General features: G+C 37.9%; 1 protein-coding gene across 3 annotated transcripts in view; it reads left to right on the top strand.

Moving 5' to 3' along the window:
• Positions 1-12674, top strand: part of CRLK1 (Protein kinase superfamily protein) — a 103463-nt gene that overhangs the window by 31014 nt on the left and 59775 nt on the right. For all 3 annotated transcript variants that reach the window (XM_089788972.1, XM_089788971.1, XM_089788973.1), the window contains 2 exons: positions 8150-8535; positions 9693-9846. In XM_089788972.1, coding sequence (XP_089645098.1) covers positions 8219-8535; positions 9693-9846 — 471 coding nt within the window. In that variant the 5' untranslated portion in view covers positions 8150-8218. The remainder of the gene's footprint in view (positions 1-8149; positions 8536-9692; positions 9847-12674) is intronic.

The raw sequence follows: 12674 nt of genomic DNA, 5'->3' as shown, positions 1-12674 counted from the left end.
CCTCGACTCCTCACCTGCTCCTAATTTTTGTACGGTGCTAATAGATCACAGAAGATGTCTGTATGGTCTTATTTAAAATGCGTAGCCTGCTTGAGATTTTCTTACGGTGGTTGCCAGCTGATGCTATACTGCATTGACATTGCTTGCCTTCCTCCCAATTCGTTGTATGGTGGAACACTAAGAGGATCGTACGGTGTCTTCCAACTTTGTTCAAGTTACTGTACGGTGACCGTACGATGACTTTATAACTTCTTTTTTTTTCAATTTTTTTTAATTCATTGAATTTTACTGCTCGATATTTGTTGACGACGGAGCATGTCGCGCATGATATATTTTCAACTTGGAACTGTTCACTGTTTCCAGAAGAATTTCTTGCTCGTCCAATGTCCATAATTTTATTGCTTTGTTATCACTTACTTCTCAGATCTGGTATGGCCCAACCCATTTGACTTTAAATTTTTTCGGTATGATTTCGTTTCGTCCGTCATACTTCAACACCAACTATCCTGGTTGGAACTTGTTTAGCTTTAGGTATTTATCATGCCATGCTTTGCGCTTGTTTTGTGTCACCTCTATGGCCCATTGTGCTTGCAATCGTCGCTCATCAAGTTTGAGTTACACAATCTCTCTCTTAGGTTTTCCATATCGCTTAGTTTGTTCTTGAAACTCGGTACCATGAATTCCGTCGGCTACCACTCCTTGCCGTCAATAGCTGTATTCTTGATTTTAGAACCTTTACTTTGTACTGTTGAAGCTTTTATTAAACCCTTCCTCTTTGTTTCTTGTGCAGATCGTATGATGTGTTTTCCCTTTCTACGCGGTCTGTTTATTGTGTACCGTACGATGGAATCTTTCCTTTTTTTGGGTTCATACTGTATGTTCTTCCCTTCAGCTTTTGTCGTGACCGCCTTTCCTTCTTCCGCTTCTTTGTATTCCTTTGGACATTCATTTCCCTCTTCTTTCTCACCTTCGTCGACCCTTAACATATTACAGTTCGAAAAGAGCTCATAATCCTCCATCTGCCAGTGGAAAAGGCTGTTCACCGAATCCAAATCATCGTCTGTTGATCCACCTACCAACCGTAGGACTCATTACTCATTGGGTTCCAATCGTTGCTTTCCTTCATCCTCTTCTTCGGAATCAGATGATACGGCTTCTTCACCCACCATTTGTGTGTGTAAATCAATAATGAATTTTCGTCCTTTGCTTTCCAGTGATAGTGTATTCTTCTTCTAGTCATGCTTAACCTTTGCTTGTATGAGCCATCCTCGGCCCAGAACGGCATCATATCCTCTCCTTTTCAACGAGATGACGACGAAATTGAGTAGGAACGATTGTGTTCCAATAGTCACTGGTTGTGCCATCAGGTTGCTGAGAGGTTTAATGCCATGTTGGTTCGTCGTTAGTAATTGAAATGTAGGTGGCCACAACGTTGGCTATCCCAACTTCTTCCAGCTATCTTCTGGTAGGACGTTTACCCTGAAACCTCCGTCTACAATTGTGTTTGAGAGGACTGTTCCTAATATACCCATCTCTACGACTGTTGGATGCCGTTTGGATGTGAGGGCTAACAGCATTGGGTTCGCTGCACTTGCTCCGCTTTCCTTCTCCCTTCCATCCGTTGTACTTGCTCCACTTTCCTTCTCCCTTCTATGTTCTCTTGGTAATCTAGCAGTCGGGGCTATGTTCGTGAGTGCTGTCTGTAGTTGAGGCATTGTGAGGATCAGTAACTTGACTGGTATTTTAGTTTGTAAAATTTGCCTTATGATGTTTTGTTTTGTGCATTTCCTTGTTGAGGTACCGGTAGTGTCCTTCAATTACGATTTCTCTACCTGTGTTGCTTTCTCAATTTTCGCTCGCACTACTTCGAATCTCTTCTTTTCTTCCGTCGGGTCAGGGTACAGTTTTTCTTGTTTATAGGTGATTGCGAAGACTTCTTCTTCGTCCACACCAATGCCGATCAGATTCATTCCTGATTTTGGGCACTTGGCATCTTCATGATCTCCAGGACCGCACTATCAGCATAACAACTTTGGTGTATTCGTTGATGTACAGTTTCGTGCAAAGTGGCCCCACAAATTGCATGCTCGACATTAAACCATCGGGCAGCCGTTTGCATCATACTGAATTCAGCTGTGGCCCCTATTATTATTGTTGGTATTATTACTAGTATTGTTGTTTTGCCCTCTTCTATTATTTCTGTACCCACCCGAAGTGGCACCATCATTGCTGGTGTTTCCGCTCCCTCCTAACGCAGAAGCCTCTTGTGTTAGGAGCACTTGTTGATGCCCTCTTGTTTTCATATTGAAAGGGCATTCTTTTGTGGAATGTCCCATAATTTGACAGATATCACAAAACTGGTTTTTCAAATAGGATTCCTTCTTGTGACTTTCTGTCTTACATTTTGTGCACCATAGCTCGTTTCCCTTCGTCTCTTCTTGCATATTCTTAAATTCTTTCATCATTCTGATCATATCCTTCTAGAGAGCTTGGACCTTCTTGTTGCCCTTTTCATCACCACTGCTATCTTCTTCCAAAGACGCGTCATCTGAGTCAGATGAGCTACTTTTCTTCTTTTTCATTTTTTGTTTACTCTCTAAGTCCATCGCCCGATTGTACGCTTTGGTGTATGATGATGGCATCATAATTTTCATTTTCTTCGTTAACTCTGGGCGTAGTCCTTCAATGAACCATCACTTTTTCAGCCTATTTGCCGGCTTACTTTCCATTTTACTTATTAATTCTTTTAGTTTTCTGGCATATACACTTAGTATTTCATTTCTCCCTTTCTTTGTGGTTTAGATTTCTGCTACGATCTCATTGTCGTCTCACAGCAATTGAAATTTGGTGATAAACTCCTTTTTAACTCCCTCCCATATAGTTAATTTTTGGGGATTTGCGTCGGCAAACCAATCAACTGCTACACCCCATAGGGTTGCTGAAAATTGCTGGACCCACTCATCTGTGTCGGTTACGCCATTTGCTGTCCAAATTATTTCACATGTCTTACAATGTCGGATTGGATTGATTGTTCCATTACCATCAAACTTTCGCAATTTTTCCTTTTGTCTAGCCATTACTATTTGAGTTGGAGGTACTTGTGTACCTGCACTGTTATGCACACTCATGCTATTTTGGACACCCGTGTTGTTCTAAATAGCCGCGCTGTTTTGGATAGTCATCTTATTTCCAACAGCTACGTTACTTGGTGAAAAAAGGTTTTCCTCAAGCGAAGTTGTTCCTTCCGGAAGTGTATCGCGGATGAAGAGTTCACTCCACGCTTGTGCTCCCTTGGCACTTTGAGCCGTGCGAGTTGATTCCCTTCTGTTTGGATTCTCTTCCCTCGGTGTATACAAGTTCAAAAATTCCTCTGTTGTTTCTTCCACCAAATCCAACCACTGTTGAGTCTCTTCCAACAATTCCTCGGTGCTTCGGTGTCCGTTGGCAATCTGTTGAAACCTCCATTTGCGCTTGGCCTATTTTGCCAAAATTAAAATTTCTTGTGCTATGCATATTCCATATTTTCGCTCTATCTTATTTCTATCCTTGTTAAGCTGATTTGGCATCAATCTTCATTCCTCTGCCTTCATTCTAGGTCCATTGGGCAACGACGCCAAATGTTTCCCCTATGGGGTTAATAGTTTTAATGCATATAAATAATAGATAAGAACATGTAACACAACAATACTGCTTTTATTATTCGCATATATGCCAAAGAGATTACATAGTGCTTCTAATCATGATTGCAATAATGATCCAAAGTTGTACATATACCATTTTGAAGAACCTTCTTGAAGGGACCTGTCAGCTACATAACAAGAACCTTCCTGAAGGGGCCCATCGGCTACATAACAATTACCGATGACACCTGTTGGCTACACAATATTTACCGACAACAATCACATGTCCTGCAACATAGCACCCAAAACTTGTGCTGATGATGTAAAAGTCAAGGCATCACCAGAAGATAACTCCATAGGAGATCTTAGGATATTCTTCTTCCTTATAGCGACCCATATAATATATATTGGATTGAAATCCTGATCATCACCAACAATCCTTCAAAAAGACATAGCTACAGGAGAACCACATGCACTCATGCCAACTATATCAACAATAGGTGTAGCCACATCAAAATTTGTGGACACAGGAACATCACCAACTGCCGCAACAGGAAACTGAACCGAATTTGCAAATGGCAAAAATAGAGTCCAACTCCACTCAGGTGAGTAATCAAAATCAACATCAAACATTGGATTGTCATAAGACAATACTACATCCATGTCGAACATAGGATTGTGTTGATTAGAACTATAACATGACTCTGCCTCGACAACACTCACCTTATCATCAATGACATGTGTACTATCATCAGGGCACACATCTACAACCACTACATGCATACAACAAAACTCCTCGCTAGATAGCTCAACAAACACATAAGTGGTTGCTGATATGACAATATCCTCACATTCTCCTACCCCCACTATCACTGCATCGCCATCAAATACATGATCTTGGGAACTCATGCCAACAACTGCATCATCTGACTCAACCTGACATGAATTCTCATCACATTCAACCTCAATTGTGCCCAACTCATGTGGTGTCTCTTAAGAAATGCCTTGTGCATCTGTAGCCGCAACTGTATCATCACATTTCACTCTTTCGAAAAAGTGATATCATGCTCTGCTCAAATCTCAGATTCGAAATCGGTTGGGTCATCCATTTGTGATTTTGATTTAGCTCATTCACTAACTCATCCAACTGTTTCACAATGCCCTGTATCTCAGATTCTCCATCCCTAAGCAGAGAAGTACGCCCTTTACGGGTATAATGAATACCAAACCTCTTGTCACCATCCCTAATGCTGAAAACCAAATCTCCAAAATAAAGCACTAATCAAATTGCGCCCAATTCCTGTAGGCTGGCAGGAAAATGCTCTATTACAGCTGAGATAACCCCTGTTCGGTTATGGCTAATCAAACAACAATTTCCTCCATAAATTCATGGGTTTGACATTTCGTCAAACAATTGGTGAGCAATTATGTTATTATTACTGTTTATATGATATCCAAAATGTATTTTCTTATGATGCTGCAATATTCACGAGAAATACAAGTAGCAAAATGACATTACCAAATAGCTGTTGTACTCACTAGTATTGTATTTACCAGTTCTGATTTTGTAATGGTTCATTCAGCATATCTATGTAAGTTCAACCAGACGACAACTCTGATTTTTTGTAAACTGAATTGATGAAAAATGATAACACTTGAAAGTAAATACAGATTCAAATGACAAACAAGGAACCTGTTGCTTGTATTGAATTTCTAGCTTGCCCAATCACATGCACAACACTGAAATTAATAATGTTGGCTGTAGACTTTCCCAAATTCGATTTGCAAGGGTTTCCAATGAGATCATAGCCCTTGTACTGTCCTCTCAACAAATCGCAGGCCACTTCTTTTGCTATATCAGCTTCTATTATGTATTGCACGCTACTAGGATTGCAATGGCTGGCCTAGATTGCAGATTGCAGGGCAGTAATATAAATCATGGGCCTGAAAATGATAATGTAGGGGCTCAGGTCTGAATGTAGGCTGGCTGGAAATGACTGCAGGCCTTAATTTGCCAACTGCAATTCACAACAATGCAATGAAGACCCTCCAAGTGGGCATACAGGTGCAATAAACCAGTCCTCAGTTCCACCACGCAAATCGTTGCCTGTAGGTGTTGCCGCCCTTCACTAATTTGCCAATCTCTTCTCCTAGAATTTGCAGGTACAGATCTGATATTATTTTCCACAACTCAAAATCTCAGAATATCGGCCCTCCAAGGAACAGTAATACAGTAATGGAGAACACTAAATTATTTCTCAGAATTATAATTTCAATCTCCCAGTCACAGATAATCGTAGTAAGGAGATTTAACCAATGAAACCACTATACCTTAGCAGTGACTTCAAACAATCTTCAGAAACTCAGAAACCCTTATACTTCAGCAAGGGCACACTATTCAAAAAGCTTAAAAAAAGCCACAAAGACAACAAAAGAAAATTAATTATCCAAGCCTGCTTTTTCCAATGAAATTAGCTCACATATATAATACATTGTTGATAAAAGTTTCCAAAATAACTCAACTTTAGAAATTGGGAAAGTTTCCCAAAAGAACTCATCTCTTGAAACTTTCCAACACATCACTTTAAATATTTAATACTTGACTTAGGCATATAATAAATGACCTCTTTCATTGATGACTCAACCCTCAACTTAAGTGAAATTATAACTTTATAATAAGCCATTTAATGGTTCAATAATAATTTGGCCACCAGAAAATATAATAACTCTTAAAATACTTATCATTTAAATATGCCGTCTGAAATAGGAGTCACACCTATTATTTTTCCATGCATTCCATCTCAATCAACACCCAACTTTTCACAAATAGTAAGTACACAAATCTAAGCTCAAATGAAGTCCAATCTGAGTCAAACGATGACCAACCTGTAGCTTACTGAATTGTGGAGAAAGCAAGACCCTCCAAAGCCAAGCCACTACCTTAGAAGACCCTCTATCCACAATAATTAGTCTATAAGGATCACAACAATATACTAATCCTTGAAACTCTAAGGTTGTCAAAAATGGGGACATTACAATAATTAATAGAAGCAGAGGAATGAGTTCTACGTCACTAAATGTAGATCACAGCTCCTTGTGATGAATCGCTGCCAGTAAATGATAAAACGCAGCCCAGTATATGATTAGAATCCTGCTTGGATCCCAACGCAGCTCTATAACTCTAAACATAGACCTTGTAACCAAGATCACAGCCTCTGTAAACTCCTCAAATAGGCATCCAATCTCGAAGGAATGTTGCAGCAGACTCAACTCTAGAAAAGCCAACACCCTTCTCTCATCAAATCACAGTAAAGATGATTAAATGATGCACAAAAAACACCTTCCACTTCTCAGGTAAAACACAGATTAGTATTCAGCCAATGAAGCACAATTCAGTTGCAATTAATGGCTAATTCAAGATGCAAACCAGTAGTTGCAGCACTGATTATTACATATTAAAATTAAAAAATATTGATAGTTTCATGTGATATGCAAACAAAAATTGAAACTTAGAAACCTATCCTCTACTCCTTAATGTTTGATTATTGATATCAAGCTTCTCAACTATGATGCTCTCCAAATAATCATCACTCTCAAAGTTAGGTTCCTCTGTTGTTAGTAGAATTGTGGGTAATTCATTAAGGTCATCTGGTTCAACTGCTATATCCGCCTGGCTGCTGAATGATGGAAGCAGTGTTTTTTTATAAATTTTTATAACCTATTTACATGCCTTCGGTCATAGGAGATGTTTGGAAAGTGGCCAAACCTGGCAGGTGGTGTGGGAGTGAAGTTTCCAGCCGAAAATGAAGTCTTAAGGAGGATGAAAAGTCTCTGAGATGCATCTTTGTCTGCATGACATGTCTCAGGGTGGGGGGAATGCGTCTCCTGGATTTAGAGGATGAATGTATTATATCATGAATTATCATTTTCCAAACACCAGCGCTATAGTGTCAATAGTAGAACAAAATGAAATAGTTCCAGTTTAGCTTTGAAATCAAGCAGTGGAGAATCAAAAAAGGAAGGGATGGCAGTCTGCAGTTGAGTCTCTAAAATGAATCCTGGAGGCTATCTGAAACACTAATTTCAAATATCTTAAGGCAGAAGAGGGTGAGAATCACTTTAACAGGGAAATAAAGCTCTTCTCCAAGACTATTAAGGGCCTAATTGTACCTAACAAACAAGAAATGTTAAGATGACAATCATAATCAATAAGATATGATATTGCTAATAAGCAAAAGACAAAGTTGATGAACTTTCAAATAGAGAAAATATAATTTTCCAATGTTAAGATTTGACAACGTGACAAGAAGCTGAGAATATGTTATCTTTTTTCAACCAAAGGCCCTTGAACTATGTCAAGGCATGCATTAATTACATTTCATTAATCACGGTTAATAATGATAAGTAATTGTTATTTCTGTTCATTGAAGCAATCATATTTTGATAACCCTTGTAAACTTTTCAAGTTTTTTTGTAAGGATCAATCATTTTTTAACATTCTCACTCTGCTTATATGTTGATATTTGCAGGTGTAAACATTGATTAATATGTTGCAGAAGCTGTTGTGGACCCTATAGTTTGACAAAGTACCCAGGAAAATGAAGAGTGAATATACAGGAATGATAATAGGAATTTCCATAGGTCTGATTGTTGGAGTGCTGTTAGCTGTTTTCTCACTGCTCTATATTAGGTTTCGGAGGAAACACGCACAGGTCCATCGCAGCAGTAGTGATCAAAGAGGTGTGACCATCCCCATTCGTGTCAATGGTGTTGATTCAAGTGTAATACTGTCAGATTCCACTGTTGGTCGTGAGTCTCCTCCAGCAGCTAGACACAATGGTCTTTCCTTGTGGTGGGAAGGACACACCAAGAATATGGTACCATCAGCTTCTGGAATTCTAAGATATCCATACAAGTATATTCCTTTGTTCCTTTTCCTTTGTGTGTGTCTGCTGGTGTAGGTGCACCAAATGAAGAAAATTGAGTTTTGAATTCTAGAACCTTACCTCAAAATTATATTCATTTCTATTTATGCTTACAATATACTTAGTCTTTGTAAATTACCAAAGGTAAGAGAAAACTATTACCCTGTCCAAGCTTTTCCTAGCACCATTTTTTTATTGGATTTGGAACTAAATAAATGAATTGTTGAAATCCATGCTTCCAGTAGGTGCATTGTGTTTGCACCCTTGGTGTTTCAACGTTCATTAACAGCCCAATTTCATATGCTTTGACACCCCTGTTGAAACAAAATTAAATAGAAAACTACTTTGCAAATGGAAATGAAGCTTTTAAGTGTGGTATTGTGCAAGGTGCTTTTAAAAGGCCTTTATAAAGGTAGATTTTCAAGGGAAGTAATTCCTGAAACTATCTATCAATTAACTCAAGTAATAATGGTAAGCATTAAATTTTTTCTAAAGCTACTGAAACTAAAACATGAAAGAGGGTGTCTCCTAAAGCAATGGATGCTCCATACTGATACAAACTAAACAGAACAAGCTAATAAATTAAATACTTTTTATCACATGTCCCAACTTATGTTTACATTTTTTGTCATTTTAAACTTCTATAATTGACACCAACCATCTTGGCTTCTTAGTATGGTTTGTGTCTCATTCCTTGTCTTTTACTTTGCAAAGTTTTCTAGAAGTCAGCATGAAGCTAAAAGATTGCTACTTCAATCTTGCCATGTTATCTGGAAGATTGCCCATACACGATTGTACATTTACCCAGGAACTAGAATTCTAAAATGCCTTTTGGAATTGGGAGATGAGAGGACCTAATGAGAATGCCCAGAGATTTTCAGTCTTTGAACGAAGTGATGTTTTGACTTTTATCAATCCATGCCCTTTTCTTTGTTGAGTAGCGTGGGTTGATCTTTTGTTATATTCATCCCTTTGGCTTGATAGATAGATTGGTTCTGTTAACTTTATAAATATAGAGATTTCCAATTCCCTGGATGTGTGGGAGAAGAGTATCAATTGGCTAAACTAATTTTGTTTTTGTTTTATAGCTGCTGATTTCTATTAACACATTCAAATTTCTATACTCATCTTTGAACATGCATTCCAGGGACCTCCAGAAGGCTACACAAAATTTTACAACAATTATAGGACAGGGGGCCTTTGGACCAGTTTACAAAGCTACGATGCCATCTGGTGAAATTTTAGCAGTGAAATCGCTTTCTACAGATTCAAAACAAGGGGAGCAAGAGTTCCAGACAGAGGTAATGATCTACAGAGTCAATTGATGGAACCACAATTAAGTGTTGGGATTTTCTTTTTTGGGTATAATATTTGAAAGATAGCTACATAGATATGAGAATATTCAAAATTAAAAGGGGCCTTAGAAAGGCCTACCCCACCTTCTTTACACATAATGCTAAAGCTTCATCCCTAACACCTAAGTACCCCACGATACAAAATATAACAAAGATACATATTTACTTTCTCCAGGCTTTACATTAAACATATACATCAATTTACAAAAATTTCCGTCACAGCCCAAAAAAGCTTCCAAACTTTGGCTCTGTTTCTCTGGTTAAGTGTCAGGATTTCTTATCTGTACAGTTGAATTGATTTTGAGTACAGAGGTCACTACTAAAAGATGTTATCCTAGGATGAATGTATAATTTTATTTACAATGTAAGTATTTTAGTACACAAAATTGCATTGGATTGTTTTTTGGATTTTCATATTAACAGATGATATACTGAATTGTGAATACAAACTAAATACAAATGATTTCCTTTTCTGTTATGCTAATATAAAATTTACATGTCACTAATGGCAAATGTTGGTTTTCCTTTTTGGCAAGCGTTATGCATTAGGTATGAACCCTCTTGATTGTGCATACTTTTACATATTGTCATTAACAAAAGGCATGAGCATATTAACATATCTAAATGTATCACACAGCTAAATCCTGATAGCAATATCACAGTATCTAAATGTACATAATCATGTCACTAGCTAGCTTAAGGTAAAACACATGCACGCAGATTCTACCAAGCTTACATGGAATAGTTGAAGTTTGACCACAATAAAACAAAATAGGTATTATTAGTTTCATGAGCTTTAATGTTGCTAGGAAATTATATTAGGTTGATTAAACCATTTCCTACGTAAGCCAATGAGTGAAAAGCATGCATACAAGTTTATAGAATAAGCATAATGCAAAGATCAAAGTCAGACCACAAGATTACACAAGATGTACCCTAGGGAAACTCTCAAGAGGAAAAAAAAAGTGTCCAAAAGCATTCATGCTCAATGAATTATTCATCAATGGAAACATTACAGTACCCTTATACAATGTCCATGAATGATTTTAAGACATCAAGGTCTTCCCATGTATCTTTTATGTGTCCAAATATATATTAACACATTCCATGCCATGCTTCATGCATGCACTCTTTAGAAGAAAGCTCAATACAATGACAACCAACCAGCCAAGCTCAACCATGCATGTAAGTTGCTTTTGTAGAATCAAGCTCTCTCTCACACACAAAAAAAGAAACAAATGGTAAGTTAAGACCACATGCCTCAAAACCATTGGTCTCAACATTTAAATTTTGGTACTAAGTTTTGCAATATTAAATATTGAATAGAAAGAAAATAGGACCTATCCTCTACCCAAATTCCCAAAAGGAATGACCCAAATTGATTAACCACAAGGAAGTGATCAATGCACAAACGGATCAAACAATGGAGAATAGGCAGAAAGGAGGAGATCCTATAATCTTTGGTATGGAAAAGTATGTACTTGAAATCTGAAATGAATAGCCCACAAATACTACCTAAAATTAGGGCAAATCTGGAAAATGTTGATTTTTGATGTCTGTGTACAATTTCAGGGAATTCTACAACTTGTTCTCGACTGAAAAATGTCAAGACGGAGAAAACCCAGAAAATTTTTGTCCTTTTGAAGGTAGGTCGACCTTGACCCAGATAGAGGAGCACAATCTTACCCCAGGGCATAATTGTACCCCGAAAAGTCAACCTTGACCTGCACTGCTTTGACGAAATTTCTGTACGTGGATCTCGCAAGTTCAACGAAATGGGTATCCAAATCTGCACTTTAATTCCTTGTCCCACACATGGATCTACAAGAAAAATGGTTTTATTGTTTGGATGAGGGGTTTGCCTTGGTCAAACCCCGGTTTGGAATCAACCTTAATAATGGAATTGAAATAGAGAATTCTAGCAAGTAGTAGAAGTAAATCTAACAATGAAGCTATGATATTCAATAGATATGCAATTGTATTTGAAAAGTAAACAAGTATATTGACATTAAAGCTTGAATATAACATTAGCAAATGTAAATCAAAACCTCCATGATTGTATGCTTGGAATCCACCTTGATAGAAGAATGAATAGATCTTGAAGATGAACAAAGGATCTTGAAGGAAGATCACACCACCATGATGGATAGATCTAGGGTTTTTGAATGATGAATCTTGAATGCTTGAACCAAATCCGTTCAAAGGCTTGAATGCTCCAATCCTTGATCTTCAATGGAAAACTTGAATGCTTGAAATGCTTGTTTGAAATTTGCTAGATGATGGTTCATAGATACTCTCTTCAAAAGTAGTTGCTCCTAGTAAGTGCATAGATAGATCGTAGATGTCAAAATGAGAGAAAAAGGCTTAACCCTAGAAATGAACCTAGATTAAATGCAATTTAAGAGTGTACTATTCTGAAACCTGAAACAATTGACTTAGAAGCGGAAAAATGAAACTTTTCGAAGCCTGATATCTCGAAACTCCTGGAACTTGAAAATTGGACTTGGGGTCAGAGATGAGGTCGACCTTGCCCTAGGTCAGGGTCGAGATCGACCTTGACCTAGAAAGTCAAAGTCCTCAATTTAACAGAGAATGTTGTCAGAAATAGGCTGTAAATAGAGAGGGAGAATCAAAATAGGGGGAAAATAGCCATATCCATGCAAAGACCTATTCAAGGCGCTTGACATGACCCCAGACCACTTACTCGGAGGGCTAAACACTCTTAACATGGAAGTGCTTCCATTTTAAGACGATACAAATATATTTTCCCCGTG

The sequence above is a fragment of the Cupressus sempervirens genome, chromosome 6, assembly GCF_028749045.1.
Source record: "Cupressus sempervirens isolate cs-2001-9-10 chromosome 6, ASM2874904v1, whole genome shotgun sequence".
NCBI lineage: Eukaryota > Viridiplantae > Streptophyta > Pinopsida > Cupressales > Cupressaceae > Cupressus > Cupressus sempervirens.
Note: the sequence above shows the minus strand (reverse complement) of the source record. Positions and strands in the feature narration are given on the sequence as shown.